We start from the raw sequence: 23,036 nt of genomic DNA, 5'->3' as shown, positions 1-23,036 counted from the left end.
TTTTTTTTTTTTTTTTTTTTTTTGTGGGGGAAGGGAGGACAAAGTCTTGCTATGTGGCCTGGCTGGCTTGGCACTCAATATGGAGACCAGGCTGGCCTTGAACTCATAGAGATCTGCCTGCCTCTGCCTCCTAAATACTGACAGTAAAGGCACCAGCCACCACAACTGACATCTAGGCTGTGTTTTGTTGTTTTTACAATGATGCTACTGAAAAATGCAAAGAACGTATTTTGAGATTTGGAAGATCTACACATCACAAATACTGTATAAAATGAAAGGAAAATACAACGTTAATACCAATTCAATGTATTTTCTGTATGGAACATTAATTTCCCAGTTTACGTGGAGAAAGCTCTTCACAGCACTGAGCTGTGGTCTGGTTGGTGTTCTAGCCCTGAACACCCTCTATGGCTACAACCTGTAGTCAAGCCGCTCCAACGCCGCGCAGCAGGTGCAGTCGAGGGCAGAGACACAATCGAGGAAGCATGTTTTCAGAGCCTTCAAAGTGCATTTCTCCCTATAACGCAAGTTCTTCCCACTCAAGTGTTAACTGAGCCTTTGGTTTGCCGTCACACAGCAGGTGTGCACTGTACAAGGTGGCACAGTCCTGGGGATGGCACACAGCTCTGTGGTTTCTCATTCCTCCCACAGCCGTCTCCCAGTTCCAGATCTGGCAGCAGCAACTGTGGCTACTGTATAGCATGGGTTTGGGATAGATTTCCAGATAAGGCCGGGACTGTGGGCTATGCTGAATAAATCCATGGTTTAAATTATCTTGAGTAGATTGCTTACAGTGCAAAATGGACCAAGTTCCATTTTAACAAGGTCACATTTACCTCATCACAATCACAAATTTTATAGCAGTATTTTCTTCCTCAGTTTCTTTTTTTTTTTTGTTATTTTTCTTCCTTTTTTGAGGGCCATACCAGGCATGGTAGCACATGCCTTTAATTCCAGCACTGGGGAGGCAGAGGCAGGCGGATCTCAGTGAGTTTGAGGCCAACCTGGTCTACAAAGTGAGTTCCAGGACAGTCAGAACTGTTTCACAGAGAAACCATCTTGAAAAAGTAAAAAAAAAAGGGGGGGCACTCTATGTTTTGATTTGGCCTGAACCTCAAACTTAGAGCAATCCTCCTGTCTCGGCCTCCAAAGCACTAGGATCCTTGTTCGTTCTAAGCTGATATGATGTCTTTCGTATACGGTTAAAAACCAAAGACTGCAGCATTGTTTATAGATACGTGTGATTTTATTATAAACCCTTTCTTTTGGCATTAGTTGGTTACAGTGAGTGTGGCCCCGCAGCTCTGTCCGGCAGCTGCAGTCCTGCTCACCTCCATCACACACACAGCCTCGCGCTGTCCACACCTGTCCGGAGGAGCGGATTCTGCGGGGCTGGATTAAATGTTGGCAGACTACAAAAGCAGCAGTTCCTTTATGGGAAGACTCCACCCTCCCCTCCAGTGACCTTGCTTTAGAACTGATTTCTTAGAGCTAGTCTGAACAGCATCAGCACACAGGAGTATCATACTTAGTTCTTGTTAAAAACAGCACCTGGGCAACAACTTTAGCGCACAGGCAAGGGATGGTCGCTCTAGGTTTACACTCCTGCGCTAGAGGCCCTTAGAGAGAAAGCAGCGTCCACTCCGTCCACACGCTCTTGCTGCTATACACTCGCTGGCATGTCACTTTCTCGGCTGTGTTTACTCTGAAGGGATCTTCCAATATATCTCCAATATTCCTTTCTTATAGTATCCTTTTCTTTAGCTAGGATCTCACATAACTGAAAATGAAAAATAAAAATGGTTCAAGTAAATGTTTAGGTCAACCTCAAGGACATACGGCAATTTAACGTTACCAACGCGATACTGCCCCAAACAGAACAACCCAAGAAACTATATAAAAAGTGGCACCAAGAGCAACGGCAATGGGCAAAGCCCATTCTAGGACACTGTTCCGTACACTCACCTCTAAGGCTTTATTAAGAATGTCCTCCTTGTTGTCACACTGGTTTTCCAGCATGTCTTCATAGATGTCCACAAGAAAGGCAACCAGGTAGGGGGAACTGTGACTTGGTTGTAAATCAAGCAATTGATTTAAAAGATTAGGGTATCTGGAAAGACCACGATCCTGCAAAATCCTAAAACAAAACAAAACTCCATGCTGTGAGAGCACAAATAGGAAAAAAGAAAGAAAGCCCTGAGACAAAAGAAAACAACTTGTTAGGAACAAATGAGGATTGGAAAAAAAAAACAAAAGCTATGTGGGCCTTATCAATGGTGATTTAAAGTTGAGTAAAATTAATTTAAAATCCAATGAAGTTGGACTGGGGAGGGAGTTCAGTAGGCAGAGGCTTGCCTAGCATGCACAGCCCTGAGCGCAATCCCAGCACCACATAATCGAGGCATGGTGATGCATGCCTGCAATCTCAGCGTTTGGAAAGCGGAGGGAGAGAACATGAAGTTCAAGGTCGCCTTCGCTTTATAGTGTCATAGTCTGAGAACAGTCTGGTAGAAATGAGATCATTTTTAAAAGATTTAAAGCAATCATTTATAACTTAAACTACTTGACACACACAATTAAAGTAGAAAAGAACTCTTTTGTAAAGTTAAAAAGAAAGGAAAGAGCAGGAGAGATGTCCCTACTTCTTTTTGAGATGGTTCTTCAAACCTTTGGCTATTTAGGGGTCACAAGTCCTGGTGCATCTCCACGTGTCCTGGGCCCCACACCATGCTCTCTGGGCATGTGAAGGGCCAGGCCTGGGAAACCTTATTTTAAGAGTAAGACTTGTCACTGGACACTGGTAGTAGAAAGACTGGCCACACATGTAAGTAACTTGTCAAGTTTATTCTGCCCTGCAGGAATATACAAGAGTGTGTAGTCCATCATGTGACATAAACTCTAGAGGCTTCAGCAAAATACTAGCAGAGTTCTAAATGCTATCACAACACATCAGCAGCGCCATGTACTGCTCTAACAGCTGCTGATGTGTGCCCAGAGCTGAAAAGGGGAAAGCAGAGGGCACAATGCCAGGGGACCGTGAGCATGCTTTGCTCCTACTAGTAGATGTACCAACCCAGGAGATTCCTTGGCATTCTGATGGAGGACATTCCATGATGCTGCTCATAGCAGCCTGGTGGTTCTCTTACGAAAACCCAGCAAAAACAGCCTCTTACCCTTTCAAGTAGTTCCATGCACTTTCATTGTGTGGTACTAATTTGATCATTTCCAGAGTATACCTGTAAGGAAAGGAATATTATTTTAAAAGAAGAGACCAAGTAAACACAGTTTTAGAAACACGGGGGTGGAACCTGACAAGCACTTTCCCATTTCTCTCCTGTCAGGCATTCACTTGGATCCTCCCAGTGTTTCCTGGTACCACTAGAGCTCCAACTAGATAAGAGAATCCTATACAATAAGACCTGTTGTGAAATATTTAACTATGTAAAGGTGTATTACATTTGTTTATGCTTCATTTGTTTAATTATGTAAAGATGTGTTGCATTTGTTTCGTCTTGCCTGCCTAAGGCACCCGACTGGCCTAATACAAAGCTGAATAGCCAATAGGTAGGCAGGAGAGGGATAGGTGGGGCTGGCAGGCAGAGAGAATGAACAGGAGGAGAAATCTAGGCTGGAGAGAACTGGAGAAGGAGAAGAGAATAAAGGAGAAAGAGAGGGACCTGCCTGGGGCCAAGAAGTCAGGCAGCTGCCAGACAGACAGACACAAGAAGTAGTGAAAGTAAGACACACAGAAGGAAAAAAGGATGAAAAGTTCAGAGGCAAAATGCAGACGAAGAGAAACAGGTTAAGTTTTCAGAGCTAGTAAGAAAGAAGCATAAAATAAGGCTGAGCACTCAAAACTAGTATTAAGTCTCTGTGTCATGGTTTGGGAGCTGGCTCCTGGCCCAAAAGAAAAAGCCTGGTACAGAGACCCTGTCTCCAAAAAACCAAACAAACAAAAAACAAAACAAAACAAAAAACAAACAAAAAAACCACGATGGAATTTAGAGATAAAAGTGGTCATGAGTATATAGTATATTCTAAGACAAGATTAATTACTATCATAATGCGACACAACTATTCCAAAGTCCCAAGCAAGACTGTTCCCAAGTATTTAGGTAAAGTATACTTAACCTACAATAGCAGATTCTGCTTGCACAGAAATATGGCCATGATATAGTAAATAAAAAAAAGGGAATCAGTGTGGTGGCACAGGCCTATAATTCGAGCACTCAGAGGTGGGGGCAGGAGCACTAGGAGTTCAAAAATCCTATCAGTCCATGTATTGACTTCTAAGCCAGGCTGTGATAGATGAAACTGATGCCTTCTTCTGACCTCCATGGGCACCAGGTATACGTCATACAGAGACATACATTTGGGCAAAACACACACACATACAATAAAATAAATAAATCTAAAAAAAATGTTAAGAGCCAAAACTAAAACAAACACCAACTATGCATGCTCAGAGTGTGAAACAGACACTGAAACAAAATGAACAAGTAAGGGTGTGAGGGTAGAGACGACTACTGTTCACCGACATAAACTCTCCAGCTGCACATGTCTACTCACAGCTTTGCATACAGCAGCCCTTGTATATGCTTGTGTGCCTGTGTGATTTTACCACAAAAGCTACATTTGGCAATGTCTGGAGTGATCCCTGTTTAAAGCTAGGAGCGTCATTCAACACCTAGAGTCAATAGATAGAGCTACTCCACACTTGGCCAGCCAAAAACACAACATGGAGTAACACGGCATTTGGTTAGTAACGACTAACTAAAATTCAAGAATTTAGTGAAAATAGATCCAGAATGAAATTTCCTGGCATTATGAAACTGGACTTCATAATCTCTAGAACCAACGAGTCAAGAAATTGAAGGGGCTGCAACACAGAGATATACCGCATTACATGCAAATTTATCCCTGAGTGCTGCTTCCCACATCTGCCCCATTTGAGCTCCATAAGGGCGGGACTGGGCAAGCCTTGTCTCTGCAGCGTCTGAGTGCCTGAGACGTGACCGGCACGCACGGTTTTAATAATGAAGGAATAAGTGAAGGCAGATACTAACTGGACTTCTCTTTCCAACACAGCACGATCACTGTAGCCAGTGGTATTAGAAATGACGAAATGTCTTTGGTTCCAGACAGAGTTATTTCTCACATCCTCTTTGAGAAGCTGGTCTACATACTGTAGCTCATTATCCCAAAGTCGAAATTCCTAAAAGTTAAAAAAAATCCACTCAGAAATGTCCTATTATTTATAACAACAACATGAACAAACAAAAAACAAACAACACATCAGCAAAGTTAAAAAGCTAAGCCTGAAGACAAGGGGTTATCATATGTGTAGAGCAGCCTGTGACCCCAGCATTCAGAGAATGGAGGCAGGAGGATTAGAAATTCAAGCTCATTCTCAGCTATGTAAGTTCAAGGCCACCCGGGCCACACGTAAGACATTGTCTTGAAAACAAAAGAAAAAAAAAAAAAACTGAGCACAGATCCCACAAAGTCACAAACTAAATAAACAGAAGTCATCAAAATTTAAATGGGAAAACAAGCAAAAATTAATAATAACCAAACTAGTAAAAGACTGAGTAACTTTACGAGCACACAAATTAATGCAATTTGGTATTAATACAGAACATTAAATAGAGAGCAGCATCACAAAATGTATACGTAAGCAGGGGTGGGAGCACAGACCATTATCCCAGCATTCAGGAGGCTGAGGCAGGAGGATCAAGAATTCGGGGCTACCTTGGGCTACAGATTGAATCCTTGTCTCAAAAACAAAATATGTAAGCAGATTTTTAAAAGCAAATGCATGATAAAATTACCTTAAAATACACGTAGAGGAAAACACAGAACGGTATTGAAGTTTCACTTTATGATTAGGGCATTTTGAAAAAGCTAATGTATTTTTATTTCTTATTGGACACTAGCAAGAGTAAAGGTTTCAGTAAGCTGGTTCCTGATTTTAAAAGTCACACTGAAAATAAGAAACTAAGGGAACTTTGGTGACTAATTCTGTGCTGACGAATGATGGAGGTGAGCGCTATCTGTGTGGGCCATAAACAGTGAACACGCCTAGTCCTGCCGACCGTCCCCAAGCACCACTGCTTGAGAAACACTGGCTTACAGGTTTTCCTTCACTTTTAATCTTATGTGTATGAGTGTTCTTATTGCATGCATGTCTGTGTACCATGTGCATGGGGGCCAGAAAAGGGCATCAAATCTCCTGGGACTGGAGTTACGGGCCAGTTGTGGACTGAAGCTGGCAATCAAATTTAGGTCTTTGCAAGAGCAGCAAGAGCTCCTAACCACTGAGCCTTCTCTGCAGCCCACCATCTCACAGACTTCCACGGATGTGTACGTCTCACTTTCAAACTGAAGACACGGTCGTCTTTTCCTTTTTGATTTTTTTTTTTTTTGGTTTTTTTTTTTGGTTTTTCGAGACAGGGTTTCTCTGTGGTTTTGGAGCCTGTCCTGGAACTAGCTCTTGTAGACCAGGCTGGTCTCGAACTCACAGAGATCCGCCTGCCTCTGCCTCCCGAGTGCTGGGATTAAAGGCGTGCGCCACCACCGCCCGGCTGTCTTTTCCTTTTTGAGACAGGATCTTATGTAGCCCAGGCTGGCCTTGAGTTCTTGATCTGCCTGCTCCCACTTCCCATGTGCTGGGAGTATAGGCATGTGACGTCACACCTGAGAGGACATAGGCATGTGACATCGCACCTGAGAGGACAAGGCATGTGACATCACACCTGAGAGGACATAGGCATGTGACATCGCACCTGAGAGGACAAGGCATGTGACATCGCACCTGAGAGGACAAGGCATGTGACATCACACCTGAGAGGACATAGGCATGTGACGTCACACCTGAGAGGACATAGGCATGTGACGTCACACCTGAGAGGACAAGGCATGTGACATCACACCTGAGAGGACATAGGCATGTGACGTCACACCTGAGAGGACATAGGCATGTGACATCACACCTGAGAGGACATAGGCATGTGACATCACACCTGAGAGGACATAGGCATGCCACCACACTTGAGAGGACACACCTCTTCCCATTTTATTTAGCATGAAAAATGTACAGATTTTCTCCAGTTTTCAGACTTCACTTGTCTCTTATTATAGTTGAAACTAATCTTGCCTTCTAAAAATTGGGTTGAAAACATGAAACCACACATACTGAATGTAAAAATAGAAGAAACATGAAACCACACATATTGAATGTAAAAAGAGAAGAAACTTTATAATAGCTATAGGAACTTAAAAGCGACAATGTAACTCAGGGGTCTCTTGTACTTCTGTCATTCGGAACCTCTGAGAAGTCAGTAAAAACACAGAACATGAGGTAGCTTTCCAAAGACACTCGTAACACTGTGTTTAAGTTGTTGTGGTAGGTAGGGGGCATGGGTGTGTGTGTATTTGTGTGTAACACACAGTTTTATGTAATTACAATTTTCTATTTGCTTTGGTTTTTGACACAGGGTTAAACGATGTCTCCCAGTCTGGCACAGAATTTGCTATGTAGACCAGGGTGGCCTAAAACTCAGAGATCTGCCTGCCTCTGCCTCCTTGAGTGTTAGGATTATAAATATGAAACCATCATACTTAGCTGATTACAGTTTTCAATAAAAATAAAAAATACTAGCCGGGCGGTGGTGGCCTTTAATCCCAGCACTCGGGAGGCAGAGGCAGGCGGATCTCTGTGAGTTCGAGGCCAGCCTGATCTACAAGAGCTAGTTCCAGGAGAGGAACCAAAAGCTACAGAGAAACCCTGTCTCGAAAATCCAAAAAATAAAAATAAAAAATAAAAAAAATAAAAATAAAAAAATAAAAAATACTAGGGCTTGGGGTATACCAAGCTCATAGACTGCCTGGCATGCATGAAGCGCTGGGTTCAATCCCACTGGCGCACAAAATTTAATGTAGTAGAATCCCAGCACTTGGGAAGCAAAGGTAGGAAGGTCAAAAAGTCAAGATCCCCATTCAGACGCATACTTAGACCCTAAGGAAGGCAGTACCTGAATGACCCACTGTCGATGCTGCCATGCATGATAATTCTTAGCATCCTGATTAAGAATATCGGCAATGAACTCCAGCTCTTGAGAGGGGTCTTTTAGCCACTCCACTAAGACTCTCCGATGGTGCCTGAGAAAGAAGGGGGAAAGCTTAGGTTAGCCCCAATGATATGTCAGCTACAGGCTGCATGAGGTGGTGCACTGGGCATTCAAGAGGCGCAAATTCTCAACACCACCAGAAAGAGATTAAGTGACAGAGAATGCCAGCACACTGGGAGCTGAGAGGCACAGTGACAGATGTGCACAAGCAGGTATGACTTCTCTCCAACCAGACCTGCAAGGTCAGTAAGCTTTCAAAGCCTAGGACTTTTGTGCAGGATTCAGAAGCACTGTACATAGATAACAAGAGATGTGAAACTAGCCCACCCAGTTTAACGACTCTCTACTGCAAAGTAGTCAGCTATCACTATGTTCAAATGTCACCTACAGGAGACTCCCCTCTACCAGTTTGGCAGAACTTACTTACCTCTGCCCCAGAAAATATATAACTAGGACAAGTCACAACTTTGTCACAAGACAGTTTCTGTGTTAGAAAAATACTTGTGTTTTATACCGGGTTCCATTTTCAGTTTTCCTTGCTCTAAAAAATTACACACACCTAAGATTCTAAGATGCACTGGGAGGCCTGGTAGCTAGCTCAGCACTAGAGCATCTGCCTAGTATGTGTGACTCTGGGTTTCATCCTCACATGACTAGGAAAAAAAAAAACAGAATCACGGTGGAAACACATACCTGTGAATAGTCTAGAAAGATCTCTGGTTTATATGCTACAGATTGCATTTGTGTGACATGTACTGGAATAATATCAATCTTTAAAAAAAAATTACAGTATTTATAATACTAATGAGGAGTGACATGAAAAAGGCGAATTCAATGCCCAATTAGTAACCTATACTAGATGGATGAAAAACCTAAAGAATTCATCTCACATAAATGAAAAAGGCAAAATACTATCAATAAAAAAATCCTAGGTAGTGGGAAGAACCTAAATGCCCCTCAGCTAAAGAATGGATAAGGAAAATGTGGTACATTTATACAATGGAGTACTACACAACAGAGAAAAATAATTACATCTTGAAATTTGCAGACAAATGGATGGAGCTAGAAAACATCAAATTGAGCGAGGTAACCCAGACCCAGAAAGACAATTATCATATGTACTCACTCATAAGTGGGTTTTAAACATAAAGCAAAGAAAACCAGCCTAGAAATCACAATCCTAGACAACAAAGAGAGACACACATGGATCTAATCTACATGGGAAGTAGAAAAAGACAAGATCTCCTGAGTAAATTGGGAGCATGGGGACCTTGGGAGAGCATTGAAGGGGGAGGGGAGAGGCAGGAAGGGGACCAGAGAAAAATGTAGAGTTAATAAAATCAATATTTTAAAAAAAGGGAAAGAAAAAGAACATCCTGGGTAGAAAGACTTCTAGATTTATTATTAAAACTCTCCCAGTCACTGACTATTACTAACAGTTTCTTATCCCAGGGTTCTGTTAGTTTTACAAAACTGACTTTTCAGAACAAAACAATACAATATTACCCTAATATTTTGTGATCTAAAGACTTAAACAGAGAGGAATAGTTTACAGCAGAGTTTCACAGTGAGAACTTAATAAAACAAGAAACTGAGTAGGGTGGCCTTTAATCTCAGCACTCAGGAGGCAGAAGCCAGTGGACCTTTGTGTTCAAGGCCAGCCTAGTCTACAAAGTGAGTTCCAGGACAGCCAGAGCTGTTACACAGAGAAACTCTGCTTTGAAAAACCAAAAACCAAAAGAAAACCACAGAAAAACAATACAAAACAGAACCTGCTGTAGAATATTATTTTAAGATGTGTTACATTTGTCTATGCTGTGGAACATTTGTTTTAAGGATGCAAAGATGTGTTGTTGCATTTGTTTAACTCTGTGAAGCTGTGTTACTTTGCCTGTCTGAAAGAGAGCTGAATGACCAATAGTGAGGCAAGAGAAAGGATAGGCAGGGCTGGCAGGCAGAGAGTATGAACACAAGAAGAGAGAAAAGAGATCAAGGAGTGAAAAAAGAAGGGGCCAGCCACCCAGTCACACAGCAGCCACGGAGGAAGAGTGAGAGTAAGATCATAGAGGTGAGAAGAGGACAGAGCCCAGAGGCAAAGGTAGACAGGATAACTTAAGCAAAGCTGGCTAGAAACAAGCCAAGCAGGCATTCACATTCACAAGTAAGAAAAAGCCTCTGTGTGTGTTTATCTGGGAACTGCATGGCAGACCCCCAAAAGAGTAAAACAGCCAACAACATTTTGGCATTCCAACGTGGGGTTAGAGTAAAAATTCCCCAACTGCAGGACCAATTAGTTAGGGTACAGGACTTGCATTCTCATCTTATGTAGCATGAAAGCCAGCAATGTGGACAATTTAAAATGTATACCAACACTGATGGGCGCTCAGCAGCAGCTGGCTGGGTCTGTGTTCTGGTTCTGCTAACACTGGGTGACAGATGTTACAGCGTCTACAGTATCCAGACAAGAAGCTACTTCTCTTTAGCGAAAACTAGATGTACTTAACACAATACCTGAAATATCTGTATTGTATTACTTTTGATTTTTATATAAAAACATCTTAACAGAGTATGTTTACGGTCTAAAGCAGGCATCTCCAACCTCCCACGATAGCTAATGGAGCCCAACACATCTGTAATGACCACACCATGCTGGAATGTCGAAAGGGTGAACACTAAGTCTAAAATTTCTAGCTAATCTCTTTTCTGACTTAAAAGAATCTTTTGAATTGTTCCTTCCTCCTTCTGATTGTTCTTGTTTTGCTTTTTCAGACAGTCTCACTGTACCCACTGGCCTGTAGCTACCTCTCCTGGCTTGACCCCCAGAACACTGGGGTTACAATCATGTGTCACCATGCCTGGCTTAACAATTATTTTATAACACAGATTTCTAAGGCATGCAACTGTCTGGTTTCATAGGGTACAATGGTGAAGTCGCTTGTCTCAGCTTTTCTACAAAAGGAAATGTCTATGGCAACTCCCAGTTGCATGATTTGGAAAATCTTGTTGCATTATTTACTGTTGATCATTTATGTTTCAATTCTTTGAAAATTTTACATTTATGTCAGTTACATACTAGTTCATGATAAAATTGAATTACAAAAAAAAAAAAAAAAAAAAAAAAACACATTACCCAGCTGAGCCAGATAGCAGCTCATGCTTGCTACCTACCTACATTTGCAATGAAGAGTTTCTCCTACAGCTAACCTGTGCCCAAGACCACTCCCCGTTCCAATCTTTATCCCAACTTTTATCCAAGCTCTCAGCTTCTTTCTTGGTACTAATCCTTCCCCTCCATAAACATGTACTGGAGCCTGAACCCAGGGCGCTAGGATGCTAAGCACATGCTCTACCTCCGGCTTCCACCGTCAGCTTCTACCCGTCTCTTGATCTTGATTCATCGGTGCTCTGCCCATCTGCTCCTTTCATTCTCCCTGAATGTCCTCATCCACAGCCATGATTTCACTTCCAGGAAGCAGACAGTGCCCCATATCTTATCAGTCACTCATACTGGCCCCCACCCAAAAAACCTTTACCTCCTTTTAGTTTTCCTTAAGCTGACCAAACCCATCTTGTCCAACACTGACCCCGCCCTTCTTCACCTCCCGTGACAGCGCCACTCTTCACCCATGCAGCTGTCAAGCAGCTGATACAACCTGTGACTTGTTAGTCAGCGGTCAAGCAGCAGACACAGACAGTCTTTCTGTGACTCACTATGTTAGTTTTTCCTGTTGCTGTGACAGAACACCCATGACCAAGGCAGCTTACAGAAGGGAAAACCGGTTTACGTGGCCTCAAGGCAGCAGAGAAATGAGAGTCCACCACCATCACGGTGGGGGCGAGAGCAGTAAGCCAGGAGCTCGAGCACAAAGCAGAGCACGCTGGAAATGCCGTGAGTCCTTACCTCTCAGAGTCCACTCAGAGACATCCTTCCTCCAACACATCTCCTAAACCTTCCCAAACAGTGCCACCAGATGGGGAACAAGTGTTTTGTTCAAACACATGAGCCTACAGGGAACATTCTTATTCAAACCACCACACTCCCGTAAACTTCAAAACAGGCTACTTTTCTAATTTTCTCCCCAAGTTTAATCATCCTTTCTCCCTACAGCTGGACCACATCTGATGGCCTGGCCTGAGCCTCCAAGACTGTAACCTTGGTAGAGGCCACCCTCCACCCTGCTGTCACCATAAACCTGTGGTAGTTTGGATCTTGAATATTCCCCAAATGCCTGGGTGAGGAAGGCTTTGCCTCAGCCTGTTGAGCTCCTGGGAGATAGTGGCACCTTTAGTAGGCAGAACTTGGTGAAAGGAAGTGAGGTCACTGGGAGTGTGTCCTTGCAGGGCATGTCTGGACACAGGTTCCTTTGTCTCTCTGCTTCAGGTTTGATAGCAAGCAGCTTCCTTCTCCACAGATGCCCACCCCCACCATAATGTAGGCAGGCCTTAAAATCAGCCCAACAGCAACGGGCTAGCCAACCACAGTTTGGAAATCATGGGCCAAGAGAAAGCTTTTTTCCTTACAAACTGATGACCTAAGTGTTATAGGCATAGATAGCTGACTAACACAGCTTACAAGACACAAACTTGATCACATCATTTCCTTAATTAAAATGCATCACCAGGCGTAGTGGTGCATACCTATCTATAATCTCATGAGCATCACAAGTTCAAGGCCGGCCTGGTCCACTTACCCAGTTTCAGGTCAGCCATGGTCACACAACAAGGACCTGTCTCAACCCCCACAACTCCTATCCCCACAAGGAAATTTCCACTATGGTCGGCCCAAATCCGTATTAGTGTTCATGAGGCCTTTTAAGATCACACTCTTCCTGTATCTCGAGGACTCCTGAAATGGATTCTAGTCGCATGGAATTATATGCACATCCCGGAGTGCATGGCTCTCTTTCATTCTTCTGCTCAGAAGTCTCCCGCACACAGCTCTTTCTCCCCCTGGCCCCACCACTCAGCAGCACAGCACACACGGAGCAGCAGCAGTGTCTGCTGCTCAGGTACAGTCTCTGACGAGTGCTCTCCCAACTCCAGTCCTTTCTCTCTGCTGTCCATACCCTACTCCCTGATGAAAGCTAGGTCTCTGGGAGTGTGCCCCTGCAGGGGTGTCTGCACAGCAGCTCCTCTCTCCTCTCTGCTGCTGTTCTCTGCTCTCCCACCAGCTCTCGCATGGGATGAACTGCTACAGAATGCACCTGAAAATAACTGGTTTTGTTATTCGCTCTCACTTTTAGACTGTTTCTAGTTTCTCTGTATCCACAAAACTAATGAACATTTTTAGATAAAAGAATAAAGTATCAAATATAAAGGTTATTTTATACTGACTAGAAAACAATTTTCATAATTTTCCCACTCTAGCAGGGCTGCTCCTAAGGTTTAAATTTATAATTCTACGAGGCTGGTTACAATTTGAATGTAAATGACAAGATGATAAAAGAAATCTCAGCTCCCAGTGTCAAATGCCATTAGCAGAGTGACATACATCCCTCCTGTTTTCCTCTTACCAAACTTGATAGTTTTTGGGCTGTTCCTCAATTATTGCAGTGATGTAGTTCATTTCCTCTTGCAAATCCTTCTGAAGTGACTTCAAGAGAACTCTCCGAAAATGCCTATAGCAAAACAGCAAGCATTCACTCTGGTTACTCCTCTGGATCTACAGCTCAATATATAGCTGTATATATATATTTGCCTACCATGCATGAAACTGGGCATGGAGACATGTAGCTGGAATTTCAACCCCTGAGAGTAGATACAGTAGATCACAAATCATTCCCAGCTACCTACTGAGCTCATGGCCAACCTGCACTATACTAGATCCTTGTCTTTTTTTTTTTTTAGATCCTTGTCTTAAAAAACAAAAACAGAGCCGGGCGGTGATGGCGCATGCCTTTAATCCCAGCACTCGGGAGGCAGAGGCAGGCGGATCTCTGTGAGTTCGAGGCCAGCCTGGTCTACAAGAGCTAGTTCCAGGACAGGCTCCAAAGCTACAGAGAAACCCTGTCTTGAAAAACAAAAAACAAAAAAAAAAAAAACCAAAAACAGCTGGTGTCACCAAGCCTGACGACCTGAGACCAATCCCTGAGACCCACACAGTGGAAAGAACTGACTCCCAAAGGGCGCTGTGATGTGTCTGTGCATTGTACACACAGACACAAATATAAGTTAAAAAATTAAAAATACCCCTTTCAGCAATGTATTAAAGGACATGTAATTGTACTACAAAACATGGAGAGCACGAAGTATAACTCATTTGTTGTAGAAAGAAGTACAGCTAACTCTGCAACTTTCAGAGGAAGAATTATGTTGACAATGCAAAACCAAACAGTAGCACAGTGTTATATTGTACACAGAAGTTAATTCAAGAAAATGGAAAGGGACTCTGGTGCACAAAAGAAAGGGGTGGATTGCTATTTTTCATTCAACAGACTTTATGACAAATATGTCAATTATTATTTTGATGAAAATTAAAATTCAGTTAAAAATGGAGTCATGGACTCAAACCCGAGTCCTGCTAGCAGCAAATATTAATGGTGTCTATTACTCACCACACTGTATAGTTGGCTGCGTTTAACTCAATAGCATCCCGGGTGAGCTTAAAGGCTCGTTCGCTTCTTTCATCGCGCTGCAGCACAGCTCGGAAGTAATCGTAAACATCTCTAACTGGAGACAGGACACACAAGGACCACGGTTTAAAACCCACTGTACTTACACACATGTATTATCTGCATGTGCACCATTTATTCCAGGAAGCAAACACAGTCAAACAGTTGGGAGGCTGGGCTGTTTTATTATTATATTATTAATTTTTTGAGTGTCTCATGTATACCGGGCTAGATTAAACTTGCTACATAACTAAGGCCAGCTTTGACTCCTAATCTTCCTGCTTCCCAAGAATTAGGTACAGCTGTGTACCATGTCAGCAGAGGCAAATGACTGTGAGTGCCATGTCAATGTCACAGACACAACACATGTGCTCTGGAAGACTAATCATGCTTATCACATGTATTATAGGCTAATGCCAAACTAAATCTCTCAAATACCTTATGTAAAATTCATGTTATAACTGATCTAAGTCTTCTTAATGGTTATATGGTTCATGCTTTATTTTTAATCTATTTCTCTCTGGGATACACAGGTGGTTTCCTTGATCTTGATGATTCAAAACGGGTGCATATTTTAACAACTGATATTCTTGGTGCTGACTATGAGCCAAACACTGTAGTGTGTATGTAAGAAATTCACTCTCTCTGGAACACTTACTTTCACTGTCCTCATTTACATTTCTCTATGGGTGTCGACTACAGAGAGGTTAAATGGTGTTCATGGACAGAGATCCTGTAAAATGAACACGCCAGAATTTAAGCCAGGTAGTTGAACTCCAAAGTCTCTGCTCTTACTCTTTGGCACATAACTTTTTTAAAAAAAGACTTAGTTTTATTTTCATTTAGTGTGACTGTGTACTCAGGTATCCATGGGTGCCAGAGTCCCTGGAACTGGAGTTACAGGTGGTTATGAGCTGCTTCGTGAGGGCGCCGAGGAAGAACTCAGGCCCTTCTTTTGCTCTTGTCTGCATGGCATCTCCTTAGCACCTCCCTTATGCCATATGCTAGAGCGAGGCCAGAACACATATTAGAAGTGGCACTCAGGGGCTGAAGTCACGGCTCAGCAGTTAAGAGTTCCTGCTGCTCCCACAGAGGACCTGGGTTTGGCTCCCAGCACCCACATGACAGCTCACAACCCTCTGCAATTCCAGTTCCAGAGGTTTCTATGCCATCTTCTGGCCTCCATGGACACTTGCATGCCTATGGTTCACAGACACACATGCAGACAAAATAGTCATCTGTATAAAAGTAAATCTTAAAAGAAAAACAACTTTAGCATCAGTTATAAGACTTGACTACTTTCTAATTTTTACAGTTCTATCGCACTGCTTTCCAAAAATGTCAGCATCTGAGAACTACTACATGCCGTTATAATGGATGGAGCTAAGAGAGCTTCAACTTTAGACAGAACCGTATTCCTAGGTCTAATAGGCCCTTATTTATTTTTCATATCTTTTATCCTTAATAATAATAGATTTTATTTAATGGCTAATGGATTTTCATTTTCTGTCACTTTTCAGTTCATATTTTTTAATGTTGTCTCTTCATTCTTGTCTAAGAGTTCCTTACCAAATGCTGATTAGCAGTCCTGCTTTCTATAGTATCTTTTCCCATAATGTTGACTGCTTTTTAACTCATGGTTCTGCAACTGTGTTAAGTTTTAAACTTTGGTGTATTTACCTTCCAATTTTTGATAGGTTTAATTTATTGTCAACTTGACACAGCTGGAGTTATCTAGGAAGCAGGAACTTCAACTGAGAAAATACCTCTGCCCAGTACTCAGGAAGCAGAGGAAGGTGGATCTCTGTGAATTCAAGGCCTGATCTTCACAGTGAGTTCTAGGCCAGCCAAAGCTAACGTGAGACTCGGTCTCCCTCCTGTCCCCAAGAAACCTTACAAATCTGAAAAGGTTGGAGGTTTACACTTCTCATCACTAGTGAGGAAGACATTTTTGTGTATTTCTATTTCTTCTAAAAATACGTGAAATATTTCAGAAAACATTTGCATATAATTATATACTCTGAAATTTTCCTTAATATCGAGTATTTTATATCTAATCTCATAATGCTTACATCACAATAAGATGTATGTAGCATGTTCTTTGCTTACCCTGTTTACAGAGGGTTGACAATGTGTCCTGCTGTCTTCTGGGGATCAAGCCCAGCACCCTGCATACACCAGGCAGTGCCCTACAGAGCCACACTCTCACCCAAGCTGACTCTTACACTTGCATAGAGCTTATTTTTGTCTCAGAACATTAATTCACCTTTATTTACATGTTCATTAAGATATGAGAAGTGATATAATTATGCTTCTATCTAAATGCACAGCCAGCAGGATCAAGCCATCGATGAAAGCATGCAAATTGCTTCTCAGTCACACATAAGGCCTCATATATACTAATGACTTACTTCTGATTTCTATACGAGTACGGCATGTTAACTGTTTGGTACTACATTTTCATACTTGATATACGGCAACCCCCATACATTGTTCTTCTTTTTCAAACATTTCTTACCATAACTTGATAATCAGTAAGTAAATAAATACATGCTTTTTGCAAAAAGGAATGATCTCAGAAAACAAAGTTATAGCTGAAAGAAAAAATACATACACATCTGAACATAAAAACATATAAAATTCTAAAAACAGCATTTCATTTCATCTATTTATGCTTTCCTAGAAGAACAATCAACATTTGCATGACCTCCCACTTACAAAACAGGTCATATTCGTGGTAAGAAAAGGCTACTTTGTCAAAGAAAAGATCAGCACATGCATGTCAATTGAGGCCAACACTACATAGCTAAAATACATCGTAAAATGCTGGTACTTGAACAACTAAAGCTTATTCTAAATAAAACAGTAACTCATTTGTTATGCTCTAAATGCAAATTAAAAGCACAACCATACAATAGCTATTATGTATTATAATGTAACATTCATTACTTAGAATATTTCTATTCCTTCAACAAAGTATTAAGACAAATGACAAAGAAAATAACATTAACTCACCAAAAGTAATTTAGATTCTCATTAAATAAACATCTCTCTCTTTTCTTGCTATATGGTTGTAAACTTCAACTTTGTTAGAAGTTTAATTTACGGAGATTTTCCTAATAAACACAAACTTACATTTCTCACTGTAGATGATCTGGACCACTGGATTAGGGCCGTCATTCTGTGGTACTGGGTCTATATCAGCCCATTCTGCCCTGTCCCTGAAACAGACATGTTCACCATAATTATACTCAAACGAGTTAGAAGAGAAACAATTCCAGTCTTGTATTTTTAATGGTAACAATCACTCATTCAAGCTAGCAACTTACTGTGATGCCTGGATTCTTCCAGGCCCACCTCTGCCACTTTGTTTTCCATATTACACTTTTAAATACAAAATGGAAACCATCTTTGAATTAAGGGGGAAAAAGGGGTAAGAGGCAGGAGAGATGGCTCAGCAGATAAAATCACCTGTTGCTTTTGCAGAGAGCCTGAATTCGGTTTGAAGCACCCACATGAAGACTTGAAATTATAATTCTAGTTCCAGGAAATCTGATGCCCTTCTTTGACCTTCAAGGGCTCTTGCAGGCACAGGAGCACAGACATACACCCAGGCATACAGGCATACACATAAAATAAAATATGCACTTTTTTACAAGAATTAACGAATCAACAATTTCAAATGTATGGTGTGGCAAAATGGTGTCTTCTAAAAAGTACCCAAGTTTTAACTTAACAACCAGTCTCACACATTCATTTAGTAAGATTCTGGAGTTAGTACTTTTAAAAACTCGAATTTGACTAGGACATTTTAAACTCAAAGTAGGGCTGTGGATATATCTCAAGAGGTAGAATTCATGTACAAAGTCCTAGGTGTGATGTCCCAACACACACACATCAAACTAAGTACCACTAGTTATTTGTATCCCAGAAGGGATGGCTCCAGTGAACACTGGCAGAGCGAGGACCCGGAGTAATGGAGCACGCGAGGTCTGCGAAGGCTCTGGAATCTGACAACTGCCTAAGTTTCAGTATTAGCCTTACAACTTCCTGTGTGACATTAAGGACTTATTTCATCTCTGTGGATGTCCGTTTCTTCATATATAAAATGAAAGTACCAGTCAATATCTGAAGGTTATTTTGACTGACTAAAGCATGCTGTGAGCATTCACAACAGACACTCACGGAGATGTCCATGAACTGCCCAGTGTGTGACCATTCTTTACCCACCCCCCACCCCCTTTTTTTTTACACTTACACTCTTTTCTGCTTCCCTGTACTAAACAGCTACTGACAGAAGAGATTTGGGGCACACGGTTAACCTTGAAATCGTATTTCTTATGTAAGAATACAGGAAAATGAATGACCGGCTATATAAAACCTATAGCCTGGAGAGGGAGATGGAAAACACCACCGTCTAGTGCTTCGGATACCAGACAGTCACCTGAAGAACATATTCCCAAATCAGAGAAAAGTTCTGAGAGCCATGGAACCCCACAACCAGTTTGAAGTCGCTCAACTGCAGGAACCTCTGCATCATGTCTTTCACTCATTCATAAAAGCGTGGCCAATGAGTCATCGAAAGGGCTGAGGTAGAACTACAGAAGACAGTAAGTACTTTTTCACAAGGATCTAGGGCACAGAGTCAGGAAAGAACAGGAGACATCGACACAGGCAGTGGCAAAGACGAGGGAAAGGCAAGAAAGTTCTCTCCTGCCAGCAGAAGCCATGGGAAGCCCTGACAGCGTTTCTCAGGAGCCAACCTAGCCTTCCATTCAAATTATTCCGCAGCGGCGATCAGAAGTGCACCTTTCCGATGAGGGACGGCTATGGCATCCGGACGGCACTGCGGGATCACGGAAGGGTCACCGCACCCGAGCTTCAGGGGAGCGCCGCCGCAGCCTGCCCGCACCCGGAGGGCGACCCCGTCCGCCCGGCTGCAGCGTCGCGCGCATCTCAGCCCCGGCGGGGCAGCTCAGCCCGGGCCCCCAGCGCCGCGGCCCACGGGAGGGCGTTACCTGTACAAGACATAGGTGGGCGAGTCCAGGCTCAGAAACCCGTCGTCCATAGGAGACGCCGCCGCCTCCCCGGCCTCGGCAGCCATCTCCTCTTCCTGCGGCTGTTGCGCTGGCGGCGGAGGAGGCGGGGGCGGCGGCTGCTCTGACTGCCCGGTCTCGCCGCCCGGCCCGGATTCCCCGACCCCCTCGGTAGCCGCCATCTCGCCTCCGTCCGCAGCAGAGGTGGTGGTGGAGGCCCCGCCCACTCCGCGCCCGCCCCGCCCCCGGCGTGGCCTACTTCCGGTTCCTCGGAGCTTACCATAGAGGCGTGGGGTAGAGGGCCCGGCCGGGAGGCCTGGCCTGGACAGCCTATAGGCTGTACTCCCTGCCCGGGTTCCAGGGTTCCTTCCCGACTGCAAGTCTTCACAGAGACCTTTAGATGGCATTTAAGAATTAGCTGGGTTTTTTTCCCCCTTCTTCGGGTAACTTTTCTTTAATTCTTCGCTTTTGTTTCTTTGCAACACACGGGATGGAACCCAAAGACTTGCACATGCCAGGCATGTGCTCTACCACCGAGCTACTTCTCCAGTCCCCTGCCGCACCCTTCTTTAGACCCTGCAAACGGTCCACAGACAGCCCCGTCCCCTCCCTTCGGGCTTCCACTTTAACCTTGAAAGGACCTTTATATTCTTTCACGCATTAAATCTTTCCCTATGCTAGTTTATATAAAGCAGAATTTTTATTGTACTTTATTTCTGCACTCAGACTGCGTTCCTTCCCTCTCACTCTCGGAAGGAAGAGAAGAACGATCTTTGATGGCAAGAGGCAGCTGCAGAGAAACAGTCCTTAAAGCCGGCTTCGCGCTCAGGAGGGAAAGCAGAATTGTACCAACCCAGGGGTTTTGTCTTTAGAAATTAAGTTTGGGTTCAGTGCGAGTAATACTCATGTATGTTAGCATGTGTGGGGAAAGGGAGGCACCTCTGTAAATGCCATAGAGAATAGTTACATTCAGTAACAAATATTTACTACCAATTAGGTACAAGGTTCACTGGCAGCAGTGCAAAAATCCAGTGCCTGATCACAGTCTAGTCCAGGGAGGGTTCTTAAATCAGGATTGGTCGAGGCAAAGCAGAAACAAAAGAAAGAAAACGACGTCTTTAGAAGCATATTGTCCTTTATAACTAGAAAAATGAAGGGTGGCAGTGGGGCCTTGGAGGTTTTATAGAGCAGAAAAGGGAACTTTAGGAATGGAAGATTCCGTCTGCTGGTCTGTACACCAGACACACACACCCTGTGGGTCTAAAAGTGGTAGGTCCCAATAGAGGTTGGTATGTGATCGAAGCCACGGGTATTAATAGTCAAATCAACTTTCCTGCGCTGAGTTTCTCAGCCCAACTGAGGTGTTCGGATTATTGGCCTTCGCTCTAGGCATTGAGTATAAAGGTGGATCTGCTCCACCTTGCTATTCCTGCTCCTTCAAAGGAGATTGGCAGGAGGTTCTAGGGAGTAGCTACATGCAGGATGAAGTTGTTGCCTCCCCTTTCCCATTTTGGAGTGAAGTATTTAAGCATGTGAAAAATAAATTCGGGGAGATCAGTATTCACCGAATTTCCCTCCTGGTGCTGTTCTGGGTTTCTGTCTGATTTCTCTCATATCTCACTTAATACTTCTGATCCTCATGCTCCTACCCTGGAATGTACGAATTTCATTAAGGCTGGATATCTGGATGTCACCCCAACATGTGGCTTACGACAAATGACTACATTGTTCCAAATTAGAGGAAAACTATACACTTTGAATCTGAATGAACTTAACTATAAATAAAAAATGTTAAATGGAAATCAATAGCTACAAACCAGTGATAAAGAGAAACTCTATCATCAGTGAGAACAGAATGGCACCGCTGGCACAGGGCAGACATAAAGACGTCAGCAGGCTTGCTCTCGAAGCTGCAATAGGCAGCCTTAAAGAGTGCTCCTGAGAGTCCTGCCTCCTGGTCTTCAGATCCTCATGCACTCACTGTGACTGGAGTATGGGCTGGATCCTGTGACCAGTCAGATACAGCACAAGGCACGGGATGTCACATCCAAGTCAACAAGCCTGTGTCTCATCATGTTTTCCCTTGTGCCCTGACCAATCATATCTCTTACAGCCTCATTATGAGGGAGATAAATTCATTTTATGAGTTGCACTGTGGAAAGGCTACACAGCAAGGACTTGATGAATCCAGTAACACTAAGGGCCCGAAGCCATGTGAGCAGACCTGGAAATAGATCTCCAGTCCAGCTCTGAAAGGCAGCCTTGAGAAACACCACACACCAGAGAATTGTGAGCTAAAAAATGTGTTTGTGTTGTGTATGGGCGAGTTTGGTGGTAACTTATGATGCAGCAATGGATTGCCAATATTTTCATCTTGTATTCGTTTATACACTGAAAACTAGGAGGCACTACAGAAACTCTTATAACTTATATTAGCCCATTATTCTAGTATATGTTAGCCACATGACTCGGTACATTTTTCAGTGGGGCAGGTCACATCTTCCTTCTTCGATATCTGGACAGGACTGGGGAAGAATGGACTTCTACCTTCCCAGAAATCTCCTGTTCTCCTTTCCCGCCTCTACTTCCTGTCTGGTTGTCCCACCTATACTTCTTGTCTGGTTGTCCCACCTATACTTCCTGCCTGGCTACTGGAGTTGTAAGTGGTTGTTATTACCTATCTGACATGGGTGATGGGAACCAAACTCACGTCCTCTGCAAGAGCACTCCATGCTCTTCACCGCTGGATGACTTCTCCAGCTCCCTCATCCGCACTTTTTAAAGTTAATTTTTAATGTATGAGTGCTCTGTTTGCATGTACATCTGCATGTCAGAAGAGTTCATCAGATTCCATTACAGATGGTTATGAACCATCATGAGGTAGCTGGGAATTAAACTCTTAACCACTAAGGCATCTCTCCAGTACTTCCTCTCCATCCTTTTGACACAGCCCAAGTTAAGTTTTACTAGGAAACACATGTTCCCTTTTGTGAGTTCTTAGTTTTGTTGATAAAAGAATTTTAAGGGCGCACGCCTTTAATCCCAGCACTTGGGAGGCAGAGGCAAGAGGATCTCTGTGAGTTCGAGACCAGCCTGGTCTACAAGAGCTAGTTCCAGGACAGGCTCCAAAACCACAGAGAAACCCTGTCTCGAAAAACCAAAAAAAAAAAAAAAAAAAAAAAAAAAAAAAAAAAAAAAAACGAATTTTAAGATTCAAAAAGCTGGAGAGCATTTTGCAAGTGTGAGAGAAAAACAACAGG

The 23,036-nt window shown here is 43.0% G+C and overlaps 1 protein-coding gene and 1 pseudogene across 1 annotated transcript; both read right to left on the bottom strand.

Moving 5' to 3' along the window:
• Positions 1-1,233: 1,233 nt before the first annotated feature.
• Positions 1,234-19,982, bottom strand: Fnta (farnesyltransferase, CAAX box, alpha). Its single transcript, XM_057752577.1, has 9 exons — positions 19,759-19,982; positions 17,876-17,961; positions 14,684-14,798; positions 13,643-13,747; positions 8,034-8,160; positions 5,067-5,215; positions 3,174-3,236; positions 1,966-2,137; positions 1,234-1,780 (listed from the first exon to the last, which is right to left on the bottom strand). Exons 1-9 carry the CDS (start codon positions 19,956-19,958, stop codon positions 1,664-1,666), a joined length of 1,134 nt encoding a protein of 377 aa, XP_057608560.1. The 5' UTR covers positions 19,959-19,982; the 3' UTR covers positions 1,234-1,663.
• Positions 19,983-20,498: 516 nt separating this feature from the next.
• LOC130863265 (small nucleolar RNA U3) lies at positions 20,499-20,615 on the bottom strand (annotated as a pseudogene).
• Between the last annotated feature and the right edge of the window lie 2,421 nt (positions 20,616-23,036).

Source organism: Chionomys nivalis, chromosome 20 (assembly GCF_950005125.1).
Source record: "Chionomys nivalis chromosome 20, mChiNiv1.1, whole genome shotgun sequence".
NCBI lineage: Eukaryota > Metazoa > Chordata > Mammalia > Rodentia > Cricetidae > Chionomys > Chionomys nivalis.
Note: the sequence above shows the minus strand (reverse complement) of the source record. Positions and strands in the feature narration are given on the sequence as shown.